Source organism: Chiloscyllium plagiosum, unplaced genomic scaffold (genome assembly GCF_037043375.1).
Source record: "Chiloscyllium plagiosum isolate Xiang-an unplaced genomic scaffold, Cpla_swu_hap1 HiC_scaffold_12, whole genome shotgun sequence".
Lineage (NCBI taxonomy): Eukaryota > Metazoa > Chordata > Chondrichthyes > Orectolobiformes > Hemiscylliidae > Chiloscyllium > Chiloscyllium plagiosum.
The window spans coordinates 90,305,613-90,327,799 of NW_028270150.1; the positions used below are offsets into that span (position 1 = coordinate 90,305,613).

The 22,187-nt window shown below is 42.0% G+C and overlaps 1 protein-coding gene across 1 annotated transcript in view; it reads right to left on the reverse strand.

Moving 5' to 3' along the window:
• cog3 (component of oligomeric golgi complex 3) overlaps positions 1 to 22,187 on the reverse strand; it is a 74,856-nt gene that overhangs the window by 24,831 nt on the left and 27,838 nt on the right. Inside the window, exons 6-14 of the mRNA XM_043700324.2 lie at positions 19,486 to 19,578; positions 18,652 to 18,777; positions 18,016 to 18,096; positions 17,217 to 17,260; positions 13,550 to 13,676; positions 10,246 to 10,337; positions 2,843 to 2,982; positions 2,222 to 2,382; positions 60 to 168 (exon numbers count right to left, since the gene is read on the reverse strand). Coding sequence (XP_043556259.2) covers positions 60 to 168; positions 2,222 to 2,382; positions 2,843 to 2,982; positions 10,246 to 10,337; positions 13,550 to 13,676; positions 17,217 to 17,260; positions 18,016 to 18,096; positions 18,652 to 18,777; positions 19,486 to 19,578 — 973 coding nt within the window. The remainder of the gene's footprint in view (positions 1 to 59; positions 169 to 2,221; positions 2,383 to 2,842; positions 2,983 to 10,245; positions 10,338 to 13,549; positions 13,677 to 17,216; positions 17,261 to 18,015; positions 18,097 to 18,651; positions 18,778 to 19,485; positions 19,579 to 22,187) is intronic.

The following is a 22,187-nucleotide window of genomic DNA, read 5'->3' on the forward strand; positions in this document are numbered from 1 at the left end:
GGTGAGCCACCATGTCACCCGGCACTAAGTATGAGTTCTGATGCTCTGTTGAGTTGTACCTGATTTGATGACATTTTTAGAATCAGGATCTTCGAGTTGAACGTCTGCAAAAGATGAATCAGTCACAGACGACTTGGCTTGTTCATCCTTCAAACTCTGTGCAATTTGCTGCAGAACAAACAACAATTATGAGAAAAGAATCAACAGCATTTTCAAACAACAGGAGCACCTAAAGCATATTGAACTTATGAAAAATATATTAACAACAATTCAGTCACACTCCTGTAATTCAACTTCTTAGAGTTAATTATTGCTACAATCTCCCCAGCCCAACTTGCTTCCAAGATCTGTGCAGTTTTCCAAATCACGCCTCATGTATATTCCCCCGCTCCCCATTCTAATGAATCCACAATTTCTGGCCATGGCTTCAGTTACTGAGATGCCAGGTTGTGAAACTGCCTTGCTAAAACTTTCCATTTTTGCCCCTGTGAAATGCACCTTAAATCTCGGTCTGTGCCTACTTTGTGATCAGTTACCCTAATTTCTCAAGGAACCTGACATTAAATGTTTTTTGATAATGCTCCTGTAAAGCACCCATTAAAGATGCTATGTAAAACAGTGGACAAACAATGAAGATTCAGGACAATCTTTCTTGATGTTCACATGAGCAGAACAGATTGTATAGACTAGTCTGGTAGGGGCTTAGTTGGTTGGTCGGTCGGCTCGTTTGACATGTAAACTTACACCAACAGCATGGGTTCAATTCCCACACTGATTGAGGTTACCATGAAGGACACTCCTTCTCAACCTCTCCCCTCACCTGAGGAATGGTGACCCTCAGGTTAAATTCACCACCAGTCATCTCCCTCTAATGACAGAGTAGCCCAATTGTACTATGGTGAACTATGTAATTCCTTGAGTACAGAATCTAATTGAGGGCTTTAAGGTGATTGAAGGATTTAAGTGGGTAGATAAAGAAAATGGAAAGTTTCAAAACTAAAGACTGAGAGGTTTACCCAACAAAAACCTATTAAGGCCTACAAAGCTAAGGCAAGTGTACAGAGTTAGGATACAAATCAGTCATGATTTCACTGAGTGACAGTGCAGGATTCAAAGGAGGGAATAATCTCCTGCTGTTCCTATCTTCTCATAAGGTATTACAATTTTTTAATCTTACCTCAGCCACTACTTCATTTAATCCAATGTCCGTATTAAATCTCTAACCTTTGTTTTTTTTTCTGTAAATCTATAACGATCAGTGAAACTGAAAATGATTTAAGGGCTTCTTGCAAGGACTGATGGGATCTTACAAGAAAAAAGAACTGAAGAAGCCAGTTTATCCAAATATTATGTAAAAGTACTGGAACTGATTGGAAGGAAGTCTTAGCCAAGGGAGCATGCATAGCATCAAGTGTTTGTACTCTTGAGAACAAACTAGAAGCTGCTAGATCAGTGAGGGACTGACCATTGTCGGTGGGGCTATATTTCCTCAGAAACTCAACATAAAACCTGTGTTTTTTTTTGTCCCCCTTGATATTCAATGGCATTATCATGACCAAATAATGCGTTATCAACATCCTGAGGATTATCATTATCCAGAAACTGAACTGAACCAGCCATATAAATGGTGTTGCTACGACAGCATGTCAGAGGCTAGGAATTCTGCATCAAGTGGCCCACTTCTTGCCTCTCTAGTGCCTGTCCACCATCTACAAGGTACAAGTCAGGGGCTCTGACAGCATTGAGCCTTCCCACCCTACCTGACACTCAACAGCCACTGCCTCACTGAATGCTGGAAGACAGGCTAAATAGGTTTGCACGAAATGTCAATTTTCCTGCTCCTTGGATGCTGCCTGACTTGCTGTGCTTTTCCAGCACCACTCTCATCTGGACTCTAATCTGCAGAACCCACTTTCGCCTAAGTAGGGTTGACCTTCAGTCATTTGGCACTGATGTAGCATGACCAGGTAGAGTTCCTGCGTACTCCTTATGACCTCTGAAAGTGGCATTCTGACAACATTTTTTTCTGTGCCCTGCATAAAGCAAAGTGCCCAAAAAGTGGGCGGGGGGATATCGGGGCAACATTTGGCGAGGTCTTTCAGGAGCCCAGTTACTCGTTTGCAAACAGGTCAATGATCACAGCTTGGGATATAATCCAATCCATGTAGACCCAGGTTAAATGTACAATAAATGGTTTTGTAATTAGGTAAGACTTATTTACCTCCATCATTTCCAGTTTGTCAGGGTAGGCCAGGTCCCCAGGTGCAGGCTTATAGCCCACAATGTCAGACTGAATATAGATGTGCGTCCTGTAGACGAGACGTTCTTGTACATCTTCCAGCATTTGCTTTGCCACTGCAGAAAAGGCACCCAACTGCTCCGCTGAAGGATGACAGAAACTAGAGGTTAGCATTCTGGAATGGCCAACTGGATTTTAAAAAATACAAGCTGGAAATGTGTTGCTGGAAAAGCGCAGCAGGTCAGGCAGCATCCAGGGAACAGGAGAATCAACGTTTCGGGCATAAGCCCTTCTTCAGGAATGAAGAAGGGCTTATGCCCGAAACGTCGATTCTCCTGTTCCCTGGATGCTGCCTGACCTGCTGCGCTTTTCCAGCAACACATTTCCAGCTCTGATCTCCAGCATCTGCAGACCTCACTTTCTCCTTTAAAAAATACAACCATTTTAAACCAAATCTTAGATTTGGTGCCTTAACACCAACTAGTCAGAGGTATATTGCATATGTAAAAGATATATCAAATCATCTGCAATTTGCTTACATGACATGGTCTGGCCTCAGGAACACAGCTCAGTTTCTAGAGATCTCCCGTACACCCCACCTACCATTGTTCTGCACATGATCCTCCAACATCTCATTTTTCAGAATTCCACACAGCTCCGACAGCGTCTCCAGGTGGTTGACATGAATGATGAGTGGTCGAAACACATCATACCATGACAGGCACAGCTTCTCCAGCAGCTCACTGTAGAAGCAGAAAGGACCGGGATCAGCGTCACAAAAATGATTCTCCAATTTCTTTCCAAAATAACACAACGCAAAAATTGAAATCACCCTTAATTGTTGGGCCAACCCGGTGATCACAGACTGAGTTTACAATTCTCAATTGACATCTCAGCATCGTTACAGTGCAGAAGGAAGCCACTCTTCCCATCATATCGACAATAGCTCTCTGAGCATTATAATTTAGTGCCAATTGCCTGCTTTTCTCCCATAAAACTTACATTTTATCAGTGTGTGGCAGGCTGTACACCAACGAAGTCTATCTGGGTGTTCTCGGACAGGAAACCCTAGATGAATCAGGACATGTAGAACTTGCTGAAAACCAGGCATGCGGCCTTCAGATCAGGAGACCCACTCAAATAAGGAATCCAAGTATGACCTTCACAGAGCCATTAGGACAGCCAAGGACCAATATCGATCCACACTCGAGACCCAAACAGACACCCGGCGACTATGGCAAGGACTGAATGACGTCACAGGTTCTAAAAAGAGACAGTGCAAGATAGCAGACGATGACACATCCCTCCCAGATCGTCTCAACGCCTTCTACGCTTGCTTTGAGCAGAATTTCGGCGGAGAGGTAACACCTATTCCAACAAGTCCTGATGAACCTATCCCAACTGTCACTGCGTCAGAGTCAGATCAGTTTTCCTTTGTGTGAATCCAAGGAAAGCGATGGGACCAGACGGAGTACCAGGCCGTGCACTCAGAGCAGGCGCAAATCAACTGGCAGAGGGGTCTTCTTGTACATCTTCAACCTCTCTCTGCAGCAGGCCACTGTCCCTGCCTGTTTCAAGAGGGTCAACATCATCCCTGTGCCTAAGGCGGCTCATGCAGCATGTCTCAATGACCACCATCCAGTGGCCCTAACCTCAGTGGTCATGAAGTGCTTTGAAAGGCTGGTCATGCCATTAATCAACTCCAGCCTCCCCACTACTCTTGACCCACTCCAATTTGGCTATCGGACCAACAGATCCACGACAGATGCCATATCACTTGCCCTTCACTCCTCCCTAGAACATCTTGACACCAAGAACAGCTACGTAAGAATCCTACTCATTGACTACAGTTCAGCCTTTAACACTTTTGACTGATTGCTAAACTTCGTGATCTCGGACTAAGCCCCACCCTCTGTAACTGGATCCTCAGTTTCCTGACCCACGGGCCACAATCAGTGAAGACTGGGGACAATATTTCATCGTCACTAACATTCAACACTGGAGCCCTTCAGGGGTGTGTACTCAGCCCCCTACTGTACTCACTGTATACCCATGACAGCGTTGACAAATACCAGACTAATGCCATTTATAAGTTCGCTGATGACACCACCATAGTCAGCTGAATCAGACTACAGATGGGAGGTGGAAGACCTGGAAAAATGGTGCACTGAGAACAACATAGTTCTCAATGCCAGCAAAACCAAGGAACTCATTACTGACTTTCGGCGGGATGTTACTCATGCCCCCCTACACAGAGGTGGAACGAGTGGACAGTGTGAAGCTCCTGGAAGTGGTCACCCGCAACAAGCTTTCTTGGACTCTTCATGTGGTTACAAAGGCCCAACGTCTCTTCTTCCTCAGGCAGCTGAGGAAATTTGGCATGATGGCGAATACCCTTGCCAACTTTTATAGGTGCACCATGGAGAGCATTCTGGATGTGTCACTACCTGGTATGGCAACTGTACCATTCAAGATCGGAGACGGTTACAGAGAGTGGTGAACTCGGCCCGGACAATCACAAAGGCCAACCTCCCATCTGTAGAATCCATCTACCAGGCCCGCTGTCAAGGAAAGGCCGCCAACATTCTCAAAGATACATTCCATCCTGACAATTTTTTTTTTACAACCTCTACCATCGGGGAGAAGGTACAGAAGCCTGAACACATGCACCAACCAGTTTCATAACAATTTCTCCCCTCCTGTTGTTAGAATACTGAAAGAACTCTCAAACTCTTAACATTGGCCTGTACCTGTGTTTTTATTTTTGCTGCTGTTTACCTATTATTTACTATCTATGCTACTTAACTCTGTGATTTGCCTGTAACGCTCACAATGCAAAGCTTTTCACTGTGCCTCGGTACACGTGACAATAAATCCAATTCAACTCACATTATTTAAATAGAAGCAATCATCCAATGCCCTCCAGCATCTTAACTGAACCTGTCTCTACCACACTTCCACTCTGCGCTCTAACTTTCACCTCGTCTTTAATGCTTTAGCAAAACACTTTATGGCTGGTGCACTCCAGTTCTTAATCTGGTTATAATTCTGAACAGCTTGCCTGTTTACATCCTGACAATCTTGAAAATTTGTATCAATTCCCTCTCCAAGGAAAACAGTCCCATTCACTCCAATATTTCCCTTTGTCTGAAATGTTTTATCTCTGGAACAATTACTGTAAACACCTTCAGGACTCTCTCCAATGTGTTCACCTCCTTCCTATAGTGCAGTTCCCAGAACTGTACACAATACTCGAGCTGAGGTTTAATCAGTGCCTTGTTCATCCTAACTTCTTGTACTCTATGCACCTATATACTAAGCCGAGAATATTGTATGCTTTTATTAATTGCTCTACCTGTCCTGCAGCTTGTAATAACTTACATACATAGATACACTGATCTCTCCGCTCCTGCACCATGTTTTTGCGTTCTTTACACCAAACTACATCTTTTATACTTCTTTGAACTTCATTTGCTAACATTCTCCCCCGTTCCACGAATATGTCAATGTCCTTCTCAGAGTTTAAAATTCTCCTAAGTTTTGAGTTGCCCACAAACTTTGAACTTGTCACCTGTACGCCATGATCTAGATCATACATTTATCTGGGCCTGTGATGTTGTGGCAAAAGCAGTTTCAAAAGAGATCATTAACCTGATCCCTGTGAAACAAGTCGGTACTTGGTACGAAAACAGGATTGAAGGGTTCAGCTCAATGAAGAATACTTTCAGTCTTTAATTCACTTTATTGAGTTATCCGTGATTGCACACAACAAGCCCCAATTAGAGCCATCCTTTGATCATGTGAATTACTTTTATAAATTTAAAGAATAGATTTGGTGCAGTAATTGCCATTTAGCAAATACCTCTAATATGTGTTAGCAGTTAACAACTCACTGCAATAGTACAGCTTTAATGAAGGGTAATCAGCTGATGGGAGCTGCTTCAAGACCTGACATTGCATGAAATCAGCAAAACGTTTTAAAATCAATTATAATACAGGGGATTAACGAGGTGCAAGTAACTTTTTGAACTCCCTAAATTAGTCAGCATGTTTTTAAATACATGTTGAGCAATGCTTTTTGTATTTTTTTTTGATTCATTCACTGGATGGGTTGCCATTTGTTGCCAATCCTAATTACCCAGTGGCTAGTTAAGAGTCAGCCACATTGCTGTGGGTCTGAAGTCATATGTAGGCTAGACCACATAGGATGGCAGTTTCATTCCCTAAAAGGACATTAAAACTAACTGTTATATAATGTCAAAAATAGTTAACACCATTTGTCCGCAGAAGAAAAATAAGCTGCTGTCCTAAAAAGTGTAGTGGCATAAATTGCAATTAACTATGAAAGAATTACAATGTTGAACATGCATTCTACAGAATACAGTACATTACCTTATTAATCATCCCTAGATCGACATTAACAAACCAGTACATTACCTTAGATTTCAATTTGCTTTCAATCAGTTTCATTGCAATAATGCAAAGCTTTTTATCCTGCACATTTTAAGCAAAATGTAAATGCAAGCTCCACATTATACAAACCTATTTTGCTTGCAACTTAAAGCACGTTATGTCTATACCTTCTTTCATTGATTAGACCTACCGGAGGATTACATGTCCAACCGCAAGAAAAAGGAGATCATGCAGTTCATTGATCTTTCTCCATCACACACCTTCTAGATTTCATTTTGCATCTTTCCAGTGAACCTTTAATCACAGGTTGTTCTAAGAACAAAGAAACTTTACATTCCAGGAACAGTCTGTTCAGCCCTCCAAGCCTGAGCCGATCCAAATTCACTGTCTAAACCTATCACCCAATTCCGAGGGATCTGTAGCCCTCTGCTCCCCACCTACTCATGCACCTTAAATGAATCTACCGTACCTGCCTCTACTACCTCTGCTGGCAACGCATTCCAGACACCTACCACCCTCTGTGAAAAGTACTTTCCAGGTGTATCCCCCTTAAACTTTTCTCCTCTCACCTTGAACATATGACCTCTCATTAATGAATCCCTCACCCTGGGAAAAAGCTTATCTCTATCCACCGCGTCCATACCCATCATGACTTTGTAGACCTCAATCAGGTTCCCCCTCAATCTCCTTTTTTCTAATGAAAACAATCCTAACCTACTCTACTTCTCTTCATAGCTAGCACCTTCCATACCAGGCAAATTCCTTGTAAACCTTCTCTGCACCCTCTCCAAAGCATCCACATCCTTTTGGTATTTGTGGTGACCAGAACTGCACACAGTATTCTAAACGCAGCCGAACCAAAGTCTTGTACAATTTTAACATGACCATACTCAATAGTCCATCCAAGCAAGCATACCATATGCCTTCTTGACCACTCTATCCACCTGTGCAGCCACCTTCAGGGTACAATGGACCTGAACTCCCAGATCTCTCTGCTCATCAACTTTTCCCAAGTCTCTTCAGTTTAGAGTATAGTTTGGTCTAGAATTAGACCTTCCAAAATGGATCACCTCACACTTGCCTGGATTGAACTCCACCTGCCACTTCTCCTCCTAACTCTCCAAGTCTATCTATATTTTCCTGTATTCTTTGACAGTTCCTTATGCTTTCTGCTACTCCACCAATCTTCGTGCAAACTTACTGATCAGATCACCAATGACTTCTTCCAGATCACTTATGGATATCACAAACAACAATGGCCCCAATACTGACCCCTGTGAAACATCACTGGTCATCTTTATCCATTCGAGAAACTCCCTTCAACTATGAATCTGTCTCCTGTTGCTCAACCAGTTCTTTATCCACCTAGCTAGAACACCCTGCAAACCATGTGACTTCACTTTCTCCATTAGTTTACCATGGGGAACCTTATCAAACGCCTTACTAAAGTCCATGTATGTGACATCTACAGCCCTTCCTTCATCTATCAACTTGGTCACTTCCTCAAAGAACTCTAAGTTGGTAAGGCACGATCTCCCCCTCAAAAAACCATGTTGCCTATCACTGATCAGGCCATTCTCTTCCAAATATAAATAGATTCTATCCCTCAGTACCTTCTCCAGCAACTTTCCCACCACTGACGTCAGGCTCACTGGTCTGTAGTTACCTGGAGTATCCCTACTACCCTTCTCGAACAGGGGGACATTAGCAACTCTCCTGTCCTCTGGCGCTTCACCTGTGTTTTAAGGATGCTACAAAGATATCTGTCAGGGCACCAGCTATTTCCTCTTTCGCCTCCCTCAGCAACCTGGGATAAATACCATCTATCCACCTTAATATCCTTTAGCCTACCCAACACATCCTCCCTCCTTATGTCAATGTGATCCACAGTAAACAAACTTCTATCTCTAAGTTCGACTCTCCCTCTCCTCAGTGAACACTGATGCAAAGTAATCATTGAGAATCTCCCCATTTTCTCAGGTTTGGCACACAGCCTTCCTTCATTATCCTTTAGTGGACCAATCCTTTCTCTAGTTACCTTCTTGGGATTCTCCTTAATTCTGCTCACTAAAGTTATTTTGTGACCCCTTTTAGTCCAATTGATTCCTCGTTTAAGATTGGTCCTACTCTCCCGATATTCCTCCAGGGCTCGTTCTGCTCTTAGCTGCCTGGACCTTATGTACGCTTCCCTTTTCCTCTTGGCTAGTCATACAATTTCTCCTGTCATCCACGGTTCATGAATCTTGCCTCTCCTATCCCTTGGTTTCAAAGAGACATGCCTATCCTGCACTATCTTCAAGGTAAAAGCAATGACCGCAGATGCTGGAAACCAGAGTCTAGATTAGAGTGGTGCTGGAAAAGCACAGCAGTTCAGGCAGCATCCGAGGAGCAGTAAAATCGACGTTTTGGGCAAAAGCCCTTCATTAGGAATACAGGAATAATGTATTCCTGATGAAGGCTTTTGACCGGAACGTCGATTTTACTGCTCCTCGGATGCTGCCTGAACTGCTGTGCTTTTCCAGCACCAGTCTAATCTAATCTAGAATCTGCACTATCTTCATCCTATCTTTGAAAGCCTCCCACATATCAAATGTGGACTTCCCTTCAAATAACTGCTCTCAATCCACATTTCCCAGCTCCTGCCTAATTTTGATATAATTGGCCTTGGCCCAGTTTAGTACTCTTCCCTTAGGACCACTCTTATTTTTGCCTACAAGTATTCTAAAACTTGTGGTCACTAGTCCCAAAGGAATCCCCCACTGCAACGTCTGTCACCTAGTCTGGCTCATTCCCCAACACCAGGTCCAATATGGCCCCTTCCCTAGTTGGACTATTGACATACTGCTCCAGAAAACCTTCCTGGATGCTCCTTACAAATTCTGCCCCATCCAGGCCTCTAACACTAAGTGTATCCCAGTCAATGTTGGGAAAACTAAAATCTCCTATCACTACCACCCTGTTGCCTCTACATCTTTCTCTCTGAACATTCACTGGATCTTATAAGAACACTTCTGGAAAGGGCTTAACTTCAGCTTTTTGAATTTTGGTGTAAATCCAATCATGTGAAAGCCATGCCTATAAATATTTCCATCACAAATAAGGACCCACCATCTACTTCCTAGGGTTTTCTCCATTTAAACACTATCCTTTTAGTAACACAGACTACGGTGCCAGTCAGACTGGAGAGAGGAACCACGGCAGCTGCAAAAGATGCCTCGGGTGGTGCTGAGCAGCTCAATGGTAACATGAAGTAATTGCCAACACAGTCACTTGCACACGGTCTGTCACTTCGGTTGATGGGCTTTAAGGAATGAACTAACCAGAGTAGGAGGTCAGTGTACCTGGGCCTACAATGATAGTTCTGCTGATTTACAATTCCTCTGAATTTATTTTAGCACAAACACTATTCCTGCAGATGTGTTTTTTTTAAGTTACTGTGCCTGGCTCTTCCCTACTTGCTATGCACAATGCACAGAAACTAGAAAGGAATGCAGCACACCTTTTTCAACTGATTCAATAAAGTCACTCAACATGAATGCAACAAATTGAAAAACTGTGATGATCAAGCGGATAACAAGACATGAATAACTTACTCCAGTTTGGGAGCTGGCTTTGTAAAAAATTCATTGTACAGCCGATGTTCATCCTGACACACTCGAACCAGAAAAGCACAGCCACTTCGAACCTGGAAAAGAATGATAAATCACTGCTTGATTGAAACACTAAAGTGGAGAAAGTGAGGTCTGCAGATGCTGGAGATCAAAGTTGAAACTTTATTGCTGGAACAGCACAGCAGGTCAGGCAGCATCCAGGGAACAGGAGATTCGACGTTTCGGGCACAGGCCCTTCTTCAGGAGAAGGGCCTGTGCCCGAAACGTCGAATCTCCTGTTCCCTGGATGCTGCCTGACCTGCTGTGCTGTTCCAGCAATAAAGTTTCAACAACTGAAACACTAAAGTGGCATGTCATATCACACTACTGAAGTTAACGTTAAAACCAACTTAGATACTGTAAATCTAGAGAATCTTTCCTTTTCATTATTACTTCCTGAAGCATCTCGGTAACTTTCTCTATGTTTAACATGCTATGCAAAAGAGCAGCATATAAAGATACAAGTAAAATATCGTGAAATCTGAAATAAAAGCAAAGTGCTGGTCTAGTGGCACCTGAGTAGAATGACACTTTCTGCAGAATTGGATTCTCTCTCCACAGACACTGCCAGACCAGAGTTTCTCCAGCACTTTGTGTTTTTACTTATTTTGGCAAATACAGCTATAATGCTATGGAGAAAGTGAGGAGTGCAGATGCTGGAAATCAGAGTCGAGAGTACAGTGCGAGAAAAGCACAGCAGGTCAGGCAGCATCTGAGGAGCAGGAGAATCGAGCATAATGCTTTCATCAGGAATGAGACTTGTGGGCTGGGTGAGCTGAGAGATGATTGGGGGGGGGGGGTAACCTGAGAATGCAATAGAAAGATGAAGGTGTGGACAAAGGTGATAGTCGGAGAGGAGGATGAACTGGATTGATGGTAAAGGTGATGGACAGATCAGGAGGGCAGTGCTGAGTTGGAGGCCTGGGACTGGAATAATGTGGAGGGAGGATAAATGAGGAAACTGTTGAAATCCACATTGATCCCGTGTGGTTGAGGGAGTGATTTTCGCGATCAGGCCGTAGCAGTTGAAGGCACAGTCAAGAAATTGTGAGATGATACAGTGGGGGCAATACGTAAGAGACCACAAATGGAGGGACACAGTTCTTGGAGGGTTAGTTATGAGGCTGGTGGAGGTAAAAGAATGGGGAAGGAGAAGTCACAATGAGACAAACGCAATAGTTTTAAATCGGAAAGGTGTAAGGAGGCAGAGGAGACAGGGTGCAGGAAATGAGGTTGGAAGCTTATTCTTCAACAGGATGCCAAGGTTGCAAGTCTGTGGGCAAGTCACAGACAATTTGGGCAGTGAAATTGACCACTTTGAACTTTCCAAAATTTACAACCATGGGAAAATGCAGCTCATCATTTCTGGATATCAGAGAATCATTCGAGCAACGTTGAAGAGCTGAGAATGACAGTAGAAGAGTGCCTTCAGCTTACACTTGGACCTTGCCCTTGAAAGTACTGCTAAATGCCAGGAAGTAATTTCAAAAAGATAATTATCTCGGGAGAAACAAATTGCAGAGGATGAAGCTATTGCACACATGATGGGGTGTATGGCATCCTCTGCGTTTAAACCACTTCAGAATAGAAAGGGAAGGTGGCCAAAAATATGGTGCGTAGATGGGAAAGGAAGTCACTGATGGAAAATGTTCTGACAATTGACTTTTAAAAAAATGTATTCTTAGTTTTATGGCATCGCTGGCTAGGCCAGTATTTATTGCCCAAGCCTAATTACTCAGAAAGCAGTTCACAGTCAACCACATTGCTGTGGTCTGGAGTTACATGTAGGCCAGACCAGGTAAGGATGGTGGTTTCCTTCCCTAATGGACAATAGTGAACCAGATGGCGTTTCTCCCAAAGATAGATTCATGGTCATCAGCAGACTTCATTCTACTGATTTTGATGAAATTTAAACTCCAGCAGCTCCTGTGGTGGGATTTGAATCCGAGTCCCCAGAATATGACCTGGGTCTCTGGATAAACAGTCCAGCCGTAATACAACGAGGCCATCGCCTCGCCAAACTGATAGAAAGAGTGACACCAAGTAAACAAGAGGGAGGAGAGGAGCTACCTAAATGTGGGGTGGTCGTCTATATCATGGGCTGCAGAGCTGAAAAGGACAAGGAGGGACAATGTCCCACAGTTGGTGAAGATGTAATTTATGACACTGCTGGCAATACACTGTAGAATCATTGCTGTAATTTCAATTATAATGTGCTGGGTTTTGCAGTTCAGTTAAATGTACTCAAACTGGTCTGAATTATTGAAGTAATCTTTTGAACTGCAGCACAAAATGTTAAGCTATATCAATTACAGCAACATGCAACTCTGTTAGTACTGTAAAACAATAACTGCATTACACACCAACTTCCTTTGATTTACAACTTTACATAAATATAACTTTGTTCCTTTAGTTGCAACTTGCATTTATCAAAACAGGGCAGCATTAAAAGTACAGGTTTGTAACATAATTCCCAAAGTTGTTGAGTTCTGCACAATAGATGAGTTAATTCTTCTCAGGAGGTGCATGGAATGAGCTGCCAGAGGAAGTGGTGGAGGTGGGTACAATTAAACATTTAAAATACATTTGGACAAGTACAATAGCAAATAGCAACGGTTTAGAGTGTCTAGTCACGTATGGGTCAGCATGGACAAGTTGGGTTGAAGGGACGGTTTCTGTGCTGGATGTGTGTGAAATATGAGGACAAATGTTACCCAAGCTTGGCTTCATGCACCTCCGAGATAACATCAGGAATTCAATAACAGGTTAGCCAGTCCAGCTCAGTGGTTCAATGTTGAAAGATTGGAAGTTTGGGAAGCAGCAGCACAATCCAGTCTTGGCATTGCCGGTGATGCCATTTCAGTACATTGGACCACACAGCATGAGCACATGAGTTTACACAACATCGTCCACCCAGTGAGTTCCCATTCTCAGACAGACACTGGCACCAGGGAGGTGTGACAGGAGGAGGGGCACTCTGGTTACACTATCCTCCGGCCTGATCAGATCAAGTCCAGACCAGAATGCCTTTAAGGCTCACCTTTTCTAAAACGGTGTACTTTATGAAGAGGATCAAGGAATGGTTAATGAATACACTTCAAATATTTCTTAGATGTCCTGGTAACTGACTCAAAACTAAATGAATAACAGTGGCATTAATTACAATGTATTAACTTTTCTGAACATGTGTACACATTTCCAACAACTGTTGTCTTTTTAGCTTACTAATGTTATTGGAGACCCATACCAGAGCACAGTGATCCCTGTTATTTTGGCTGGTCAGGTCAGCAATAGTGGAGGAGATGCTCGGACCTAGAAGCAGCTCCCTCTGATCTAAGTAGCACTGATGGATCTCGCTCAGTAGCTGTTGATACCTAGAGGAAGATTAGGTCTGCATTAAATTTACTGAAATTAATACAATAAAATCATAACCCGCCAGAACAAATCCATGCTATAAACGCTATTCAATTTCAAAAGTACATTTAGACTTTAAAACAGAGTCCATTTAAAGACAATATTGCACATTGAGAGAGTCTCCCTATGTAATTTGCACCATTTCTTGTGAGTATATTTGTATTGTAAGAGGCTGCTTCACACAAACAGCTAGTCAAGGAGTGACGGCTCTTTTACAGCAACTTCCCTGATCCTTTAATAGATTGGAAATTTCATAAACATTACATCTATAGAAATAGACTCAGAATCAAAGTTCAAGCATCAGGCTGTGATCGTGGGAGGTGAAGAGAGATAGAGAAGCACAGAAACAGGGATGCTGACAAGGACGCTTAGAGTCAGAGAGATGTACAGCATGGAAACAGACCCTTCGGTCCAACCTGTCCATGCCGACCAGATATCCCACCCCAATCTAGTCCCACCTGCCAGCACCCAGACCATATCCCTCCAAACCCTTCCTATTCATATACCCATCCAAATGCCTCTTAAATGTTGCAATTGTACCAGCCTCCATCACTTCCTCTGGCAGCTCATTCCATACATGTACCACCCTCTGTGTGAAAAAGTTGCCCCATAGGTCTCTTTTATATCTTTCTCCTCTCACCCTAAACTTATGGCCTCTAGTTCTGGACTCCCTAACCCCAGGGAAAAGACTTTGCCTATTTACCCTATCCATGCCCCTCAATTTTGTAAACCTCTAGACACTCAGGGGCAAGATTTACTGCCGGAATTCCTCAGGGTAATGTCCTAGTTGTCAACATCTTCTGCTTAATCAATGGCCTCCCCTCCATCAAGAGGGCAGAATGGGGATGCTCACTGACAATAGCATAATATTCCATTCCATTCACACCTACTCAAATAACAAAATGGTTCATATTCTGCCTTGGGCATCAATCGGCTGACCCTGAACTACACTGAATGAAATCTCACATTCAACTACACTTGTAATCAATATTAATAATCAATTAATACTAGTTAATAAACTTGGTCAGTTCCATTTGCAACTCCTCAAATTATGAAAGCAATCCATGCCTCTGCAGCAAGATCTAGACAATTCAGAATTGGCACCATGACCCTTCTTTCTGATGAAAGAAGGGAGCTCCACATTTGAAAGGAGATTCCGTTCAGAGCTTCCTGAGAAATGTGGAGTCTTTCATAACATAGACCTGTTGGGGGAGGATAAACGGCCAAGTGGACACCTGTCGAAGGATAAGTAAATAAAAAGTAACATACTTATCACACAAGTGTCAGCTCCAAAAAAAAGAGAATTTCTAACTCCCTCCCCTTGTAATATCACAGCACACGACTTGCCTGGCTCCCTACAGGAGTACTGGGCTAATGGTAAGATTCTTGGTAGAGCAGAGAGATCTTGGTGTCCATGTACATAGATCCCTAAAAGTTGCCACCCAGGTTGATAGGGTTGTTAAGAAGGCATACAGTGTGTTAGCTTTTATTAGTACAGAGATTGAGTTTCAGAGTCACAAGGTCATGTTGCAGTTGTACAAAGCTCTGGTGCGTTGCACTTGGAATATTGCGTAGAGTTCTGGTCACTGCATCATAGGAAGGATGTGGAAGCTTTGGAAAGGGTGCAGAGATCTACTAGGATGTTGCCTGTTATGGAGGGAAGGTCTTTTGAGGAAAGGCGGAGGGACCGGAGGCTGCTTTCGTTAGAGAGAAGGTTGAGAGGTGACCTAATAGACACATATAAGATAATCAGACGGTTAGATAGTGTGGACAGTGACAGCCTTTGTCCTCGGATGGTAATGGCTAGCATGAGGTGACATAGCTTTAAATTGAAGGGTGCTAGATATAGGACTAATGTCAGAAATAGTTTCTTTACTCAGAGTAGTAGGGGTGTGGAATGCCCTGCCTGCAACAGTAGTGGACTTGCCAACTTTAAGAGCATTTAAATGGGCATTGGATAAATATATGGATGAAAATGGAACAGTGTAGGTTAGATGGGCTTCAGGTTGGTTTTACAGGTTGGCACAACATCAAGGGCAAAGGGCCTGTCCTGCTCTGTAATGTTCTATGTATACCCAGCTGGAACACTATCTACTTGGCACCTTACCACCCTCCCATTTAGCTTAAGTACTTACCCTTCGACAGGTGTCCACTTGGCTGTTTATCCTCCCCCAACAGGTCTATGTTATGAAAGACTCCATTTCTCAGGAAGCTCTGAACGGAATCTCCTTTCAAATGTGGAGCTCCCTTCTTTCATCAGAAAGTGGCAATTTGAGAGAGATTACCAATCAGCACAAACATGGCTATTTCAATTTAACCTTCGGAACTGTAAGAAGCACGTTACATTTACAAAAACCTGCTGTAAAGAAAATATTGCCAGTGAAATGACAAAAGATTCCCTAGTGTGATGAAATCAGAGAAGTCGTAAACAACAGACTCCAAAAAGTCTGTTTATTTATTTATTTAAAGCTAACGGATACTGCCTCAGGCAGAAGGCTTTCATGTTTTTAAAATATCACTTGTACAATGAAAAGGGTGGGACCAGATCTCCCAGTTCAGCTTCTCCCTGGTTTGGTTTTAGCATGTGTGAGAAGAAAGGCTGCTGGACCCAACGAAGCAGGTCCCGGCTGGTACTCTCTCTGTGACCTCTACCCTGTAAGAACCTATGTTTGATTTTACCTTTTGTGTCAAGGGATGTTTATGAGGAATGTTGCAAGTATTTGGAACAGCATCATTAAGTTGGGATGATCCAATGGGTTTTTGGATCAGATAAGTTATTCGGTATTCTGTTTCCTGTTTTGTTTCATTAAGTAACCTTGTAAATAAATTCTGTTTTGTTTAAAACTAAGTGGTTTGACCAGCTAATTCTCTCCTGGAATACCCACTGTATACCTGCTTAAAACAAGTAGCAAAGTCAAGGTCTGGGCTACAGTCTTGAAATGTTTTGAGGGGTCTGGCCTGATCGATAACAATAGGTAAATGCAATTATTTTACCCAATATCCAATTTAGTAATGAGGTGTTATGACAGGATACAACAACACAATGGACCTTGATTTAAACCATGGATATTAAAATGGATAGAAATCAATCTCGAAAAACAACAGCATTTCTTAGCAATTTCAAACATCCTACATTAAAATGAATAATCCAAGACGTGGGTGCTTTTAGAATCTGCAGTAATTTTACATTAACGTACCCATCCAAACCTCTACTCCAAAAATGATCAACTGAACCTAAAATGCTTGGGGCAGTCCAAGAATCTGAAAAGATGTTGTATAATGCAAATTCTCTCTTATGGAGAAACTGCTACTTGTTATTTCAACAATGGTCAATACTTTTTCTGGACAAACATTTAATCAATAATTAACTCCCAAAGGAGTCCCTTTCTGTAACTATCTACTAACGTTTCGCATGACAGTTTTGAGGTCCAAGAAGAACACCAGAATTACATTCTCTAGCTCACCATTCAGCCAACACAGTGCATGGAGAATGTACTTACTCAGAGCTTTTTTCAGTCCTTTGCTCTATCTGCTCAATTAGAGACTGCAAAGGAAAAACAGAACACAATGGATGCTTTCAAATAGCAAGTTTGAGTGTAATGATTGGAGGTAACATTGGTTACATAAAAATATTAGCCAAAACAAGAAACAGCTCCTGCACCATTTCTAACATTCTCTGCAAATCAATCTACTACAAATAGAGTCACTGTCCACAACTATACGACTGGATGCTCTGGCTCAGCTGTGAATACCAAGATACCTGGCTGCACACAGACGATACAGAGTGTCCTGGCTGCTCAGCACATACTGTCACAGGCTGTTGAGCCGGTCAGGTCACAGGCCACTATTCACCATGCACAAAGAACAACCTAGTCCTGTCTTCCCATTACTATCACATGGCTTCTGTTGTTCTGTAATTGTTCTTTTTCCTCATTTTATGGTTTTCTCTCTAATTATTGTTACTTTCTCCATGCATGGCTGTTTCACCACCTTCTGGCTGTTTTCCCACTACGCCTGCAAGCTTCTATACTACTGCCTTTTCTCTGCTCTCTTTATGATGTCGCCCAATTTTAATCTGCAGTTCCCACATTATTGAGATTTGACAGGTAACAGGACTGAAAGGCCTGAGAAACAAGATCCAGTACAGGTGTCTTTCTCTATCCATCTGAATTAGCTAGCAGATAGTGGCTTTTCTAGCCAGTTAGGTGAAATTGTGATGCCAACTACAGCAACAAATGTGCCTAATTTCTTCCACTCACTATGGAGGCATATAAATGTCTTAGATTCCACAATGCTTACCCGCACTTTTGGAGCTGCTGCTCTGAACTTCACATAGAACAATGTAAAGGCATTTTCGGTGTTAGATGTAACCGAGGGGTCCTGTCAGAAAAGATAATGCAAAATAACAAATAGTAAATAGTTTCCTTCCATGTTCAGGAAATACATTTTGTTGCAACTGAATTAAAACTCTAATGAGGAAAGTCAAAATTTTCTTCAATGTCTGCACTGGTTGTATTATTTACAGACAATTTAAGAACAAAGTATATTTTTGCAAATAAAAAGGTCAAGATGCCATAATCCCAGAGGACCCCAGGGCTGCTTTCTAATTAGAGATGATTGGTGGTGAGTTTAACACAGACACCACACTTCAGGCAAGGGGTGAGGTTTAGAAGATGAATTCTTCAAGGTTACCTCAGCCAGTGCTGGAACTGAACCTATGTTGTGGGTGCTACTCTGCATCACAAACCAGTCATCTAACCAATTGAGCTAACTGACCGATACACAAAAAAAAAGTTCCTTGTAAACCAGATGAACGCATATTAACACAAGTTGTTGAATAAAAAACTCCAACAAATAAAACATCACTCCAATATTAGTATTTTGAAGAATCACACTTAGTCAGGTTATTGAAACTGTATTGCAGTAACAACTTACCCTTTTGGTTAACTGAGTGGAGAGGTTCTGAAGTGTATTCACAGTGTAAATCTTCATTAGGTGCATAGCTTTGGATAGGCATTGTTTAAACTTTGCTAAATAAACAGGATAATCTCTAAAGCCAGGCTGTAAACAAAATAATAATTAATGCTATAAAGAACAGTTTAAATAAAGGTGGCATTTGATAAGACTAACACCTGCATTAAGGACCACTTTAATTCACATATGCATGCTTAAACAGTTTCAGAAGAGGGATGGACCTGATTTTTGATGGGTGGGTGATGATGGGGAAAGGGTAGTTTTCGGAAGAGGAGGCGAAGAAGGGGGTTTAGGAGCTCCTCTATCCATTTCCCATCTCCACCATCTTGCCGTTTGTGTTCTTAACCCCTGCTACTGAAAGTCTTTACAAAATTATGCAATTTGTTTCTGTCCATGTGCAATATGGCCTGGCGTACAACGTCATGGGGGAGGGGGAACTTTTGTGGTAGCGTCCCCACCCTTGGTCTGGGAGGCCTGTGTTCAAGTCCCACTTGTGTTACAGCCTGCAAAACATCATCTGAACTTATCAGGAGCAGGCAATTTCTCCTTTAGATGGACACAGATCCAGTGACAGTCCCCAGACAACACAAATATCCAACGAGATGGACTCCCTCAGTTTGTCATTAATTTATGAATTAACAGGCTTAATGGAATGTTATAAAAATGCAGGGTTTCACTGTGTGCCACATTCTTTACAGAAAGTACATGATCTATAGTGTACAATGATAGGACTAAGCATTTTAATGACATTTGGACCAATAACAGACCAAACTGAACCTCAACAAAATTACTTACATTTGATGACACGTAGGTTATGCAGTCATCTAACTTGGCCAACGTGGGTATAAATCCTTCACTATTCACAGATAATGTGGGTGAATTCAATTTCTAGGATGAGAGCAAAATACTATCAGAATGTCACTTCCACTTCAGTTGGAACAACATTAAGAGTTGAGTGGAAGGATAATTTAATACACATTTCCAACATGAATGCTTTCTTGTTGAAAGGATGTAAATGGTTGATTTCCATTTAGATAGCTTGCTGACTCATACATTTGTCATTGAACAAATCTTATTTTGAATAATCTTTTTGCACAGCTGCCGACTGATCCTCTAAAATGTTTCGGGAAATACTTGAGACTTGCAACAACGATCCTAAAAAGGTGCAAACGTTGCATTAACCTGAATTTTCAAAACTGAGATTAATAGATCGCAAAGGTGCAAACATGAGAGATGAGAGCAGCCAAGATTTAAGACAATGATGCAAAAGGGTAATAGAACTGAATGGCTTATGGCTGTTCCTATCCCAAGTATATGCTCCGTGTGGAATTCCTAATATTACGAGCAGATCTCCAATTACATTCCTGGCAATGACTTAGAGAACATGTTGTCATAGTCATGGGGTTGACAATGCAAAGTCCTGGTTCTATCAGGTATCACCCTTTTCAAAGCAAAGTGTACATGAAAAAAAATAGAGATGAAAGTCTTTTGGTTGTAAAGGCTCTTAGAGGTTATAACCAGAAGTCGAGGAGAGCGTTGAATTTGTTTTACCGATGTAGACTTATCATGGTAAAGCAGGATTTACTGTGTTACCCAAGTGGCTCAGAGGATATTAAAAAAAAAACATAGTGTACAACTGGAGTCACATGTAGACCAGTGTAGGTTGGTGGGTTTATGGCAGGGGACAGCAAAGACTGTTTCCCCTCAGGACATGAATGTATCCGTTATGTATTCACGACAATCTGTTTAGAAGACAGGAGAAAAAAAAGCCGGCCAGAGGGTATACTTCCGGCGATGAGATCCCAGACTCAAAAAGTTAACTGTGCCTTTTCCCCCCCACAGATGCTGCCAGACCTGCTGTGTTTCTCCAGAAATTTGTTATTGTATACTTCAAAATCAGAATGATGTTAAAAAGACAAAGTGAAAGACACTCTCTTTGAATACATGAAGCATTCACAGTAGGTTAGATGGCTTAGAGGCACAAAGAGAGACCACAGGGTATCGGTATCAGTTAGTTACTTTCAAAGAAACATGGCTGCAGACTGGAAATTGAATATTCAGCATTTAGGAAGGACAGCTCAGAAAAGAAAGTGGACCTGTCCTAATAATGAAGAATGGAACCAGTACTTTTGTGAGGGAAGATCTCAGATTGAAAGAGCAATGTGCGTAATTAAGTTATAGCAAGGGGCAGCAGACACTGGTTGGAGTTATTTAAAGGCCATTAAATTGTAGTGGTAGCATGGGACATGGTATTTATTGGGTGTAGCATGGTCAGCACTAACCATTGGGTGACTTCAATCTGCATATAAATTACATATTATATATAACTGCACTAAAGCTGTAGAGCATGAGACTCTGGTGTGTGTTAGGGATTTTATTTGAGTAGAATATTGAGGAGCCAACTAGATGACAAGCTATTTTAGATATAGTATTATGAAATGAAAAAGATGAAACATAACGTTCAAAGTTCTCAGGCTATCTACTTTGGTAGGAGAAAGAGATATGCAGAGTATTTCTGAGGAAAGAGGTAAAGAAGTGTAGATATACAAAGGGAGCGAAGTCTCCTTACAGAAGGCTAACATGCATATGCAGCATGCTATTCCGAAGGCGAATGGGATGTTAGCCTTTATCATAGGAAGGTATTGCAGAAGTCTTGTTTCAATTATACACAAGCTTGATTAGACTCCAGCTGGAACAGTGTGCACAGTTTTGGTCTCCCCTTACCTCAGGAAAGATATTATTGCTATAGAGGGAGCGCAACAAAGTTTCATCAGACATGTACCTGGGATAGCGGGATCTTCCTAGGAAGAGAGACTGGCCAACCTGGACCTATATTCTCTACAGTTCAAAAGAATGAGAGATGATCTAATTGAAACTTAAGGAAGACTGACAGAGATGAACAGGGTAAATGCGGGTAAGCTGATTCCCTGTTTGGGGAGTCTAAAACTGGGGGGGGGGCACGACTTAAAAATAAGTTGTGAGGAAGGTGGCACTTAGGTCTAAGATGAGAAGAATTCTTTTTACTCAGAGGGTTGTGAACCTTTGGAATCCTCTGCCATAGTGGGTGTGGAAGCTCAATCTTTGAGAATGTTTTCAGTCGAGATTGATAGACTTTGATTACTAACAACGTACTGGGTTATGGAGTTAGGGTGAATAAAAGACATTGAAGTGTTCGATCATCCATGAACATATTAGCAGATCAAAAGGCTAAATGACCCTCTACCGTTCCTATATTCTAATCCAGAAATACTCACTCATCATATTTCTTCTACTTGCAGTGCACAAAGAGGACGAATGCAATCCTAACACTTGATATGGTGAGATTTGAAACTGCAACTTTGACGTCTCGTCCAGTGCAGTATTGCAGAAGCTATGCCACTGGGCCCTTATAGCATGAAATCAGTCAAAGCATTCAGTATGCTTGAAGAGTCAACACCTGAGATTACAGATTCAAGGAGAGACATGGGTTGGCAATTAAAGCACTCATGAAAGTTTCA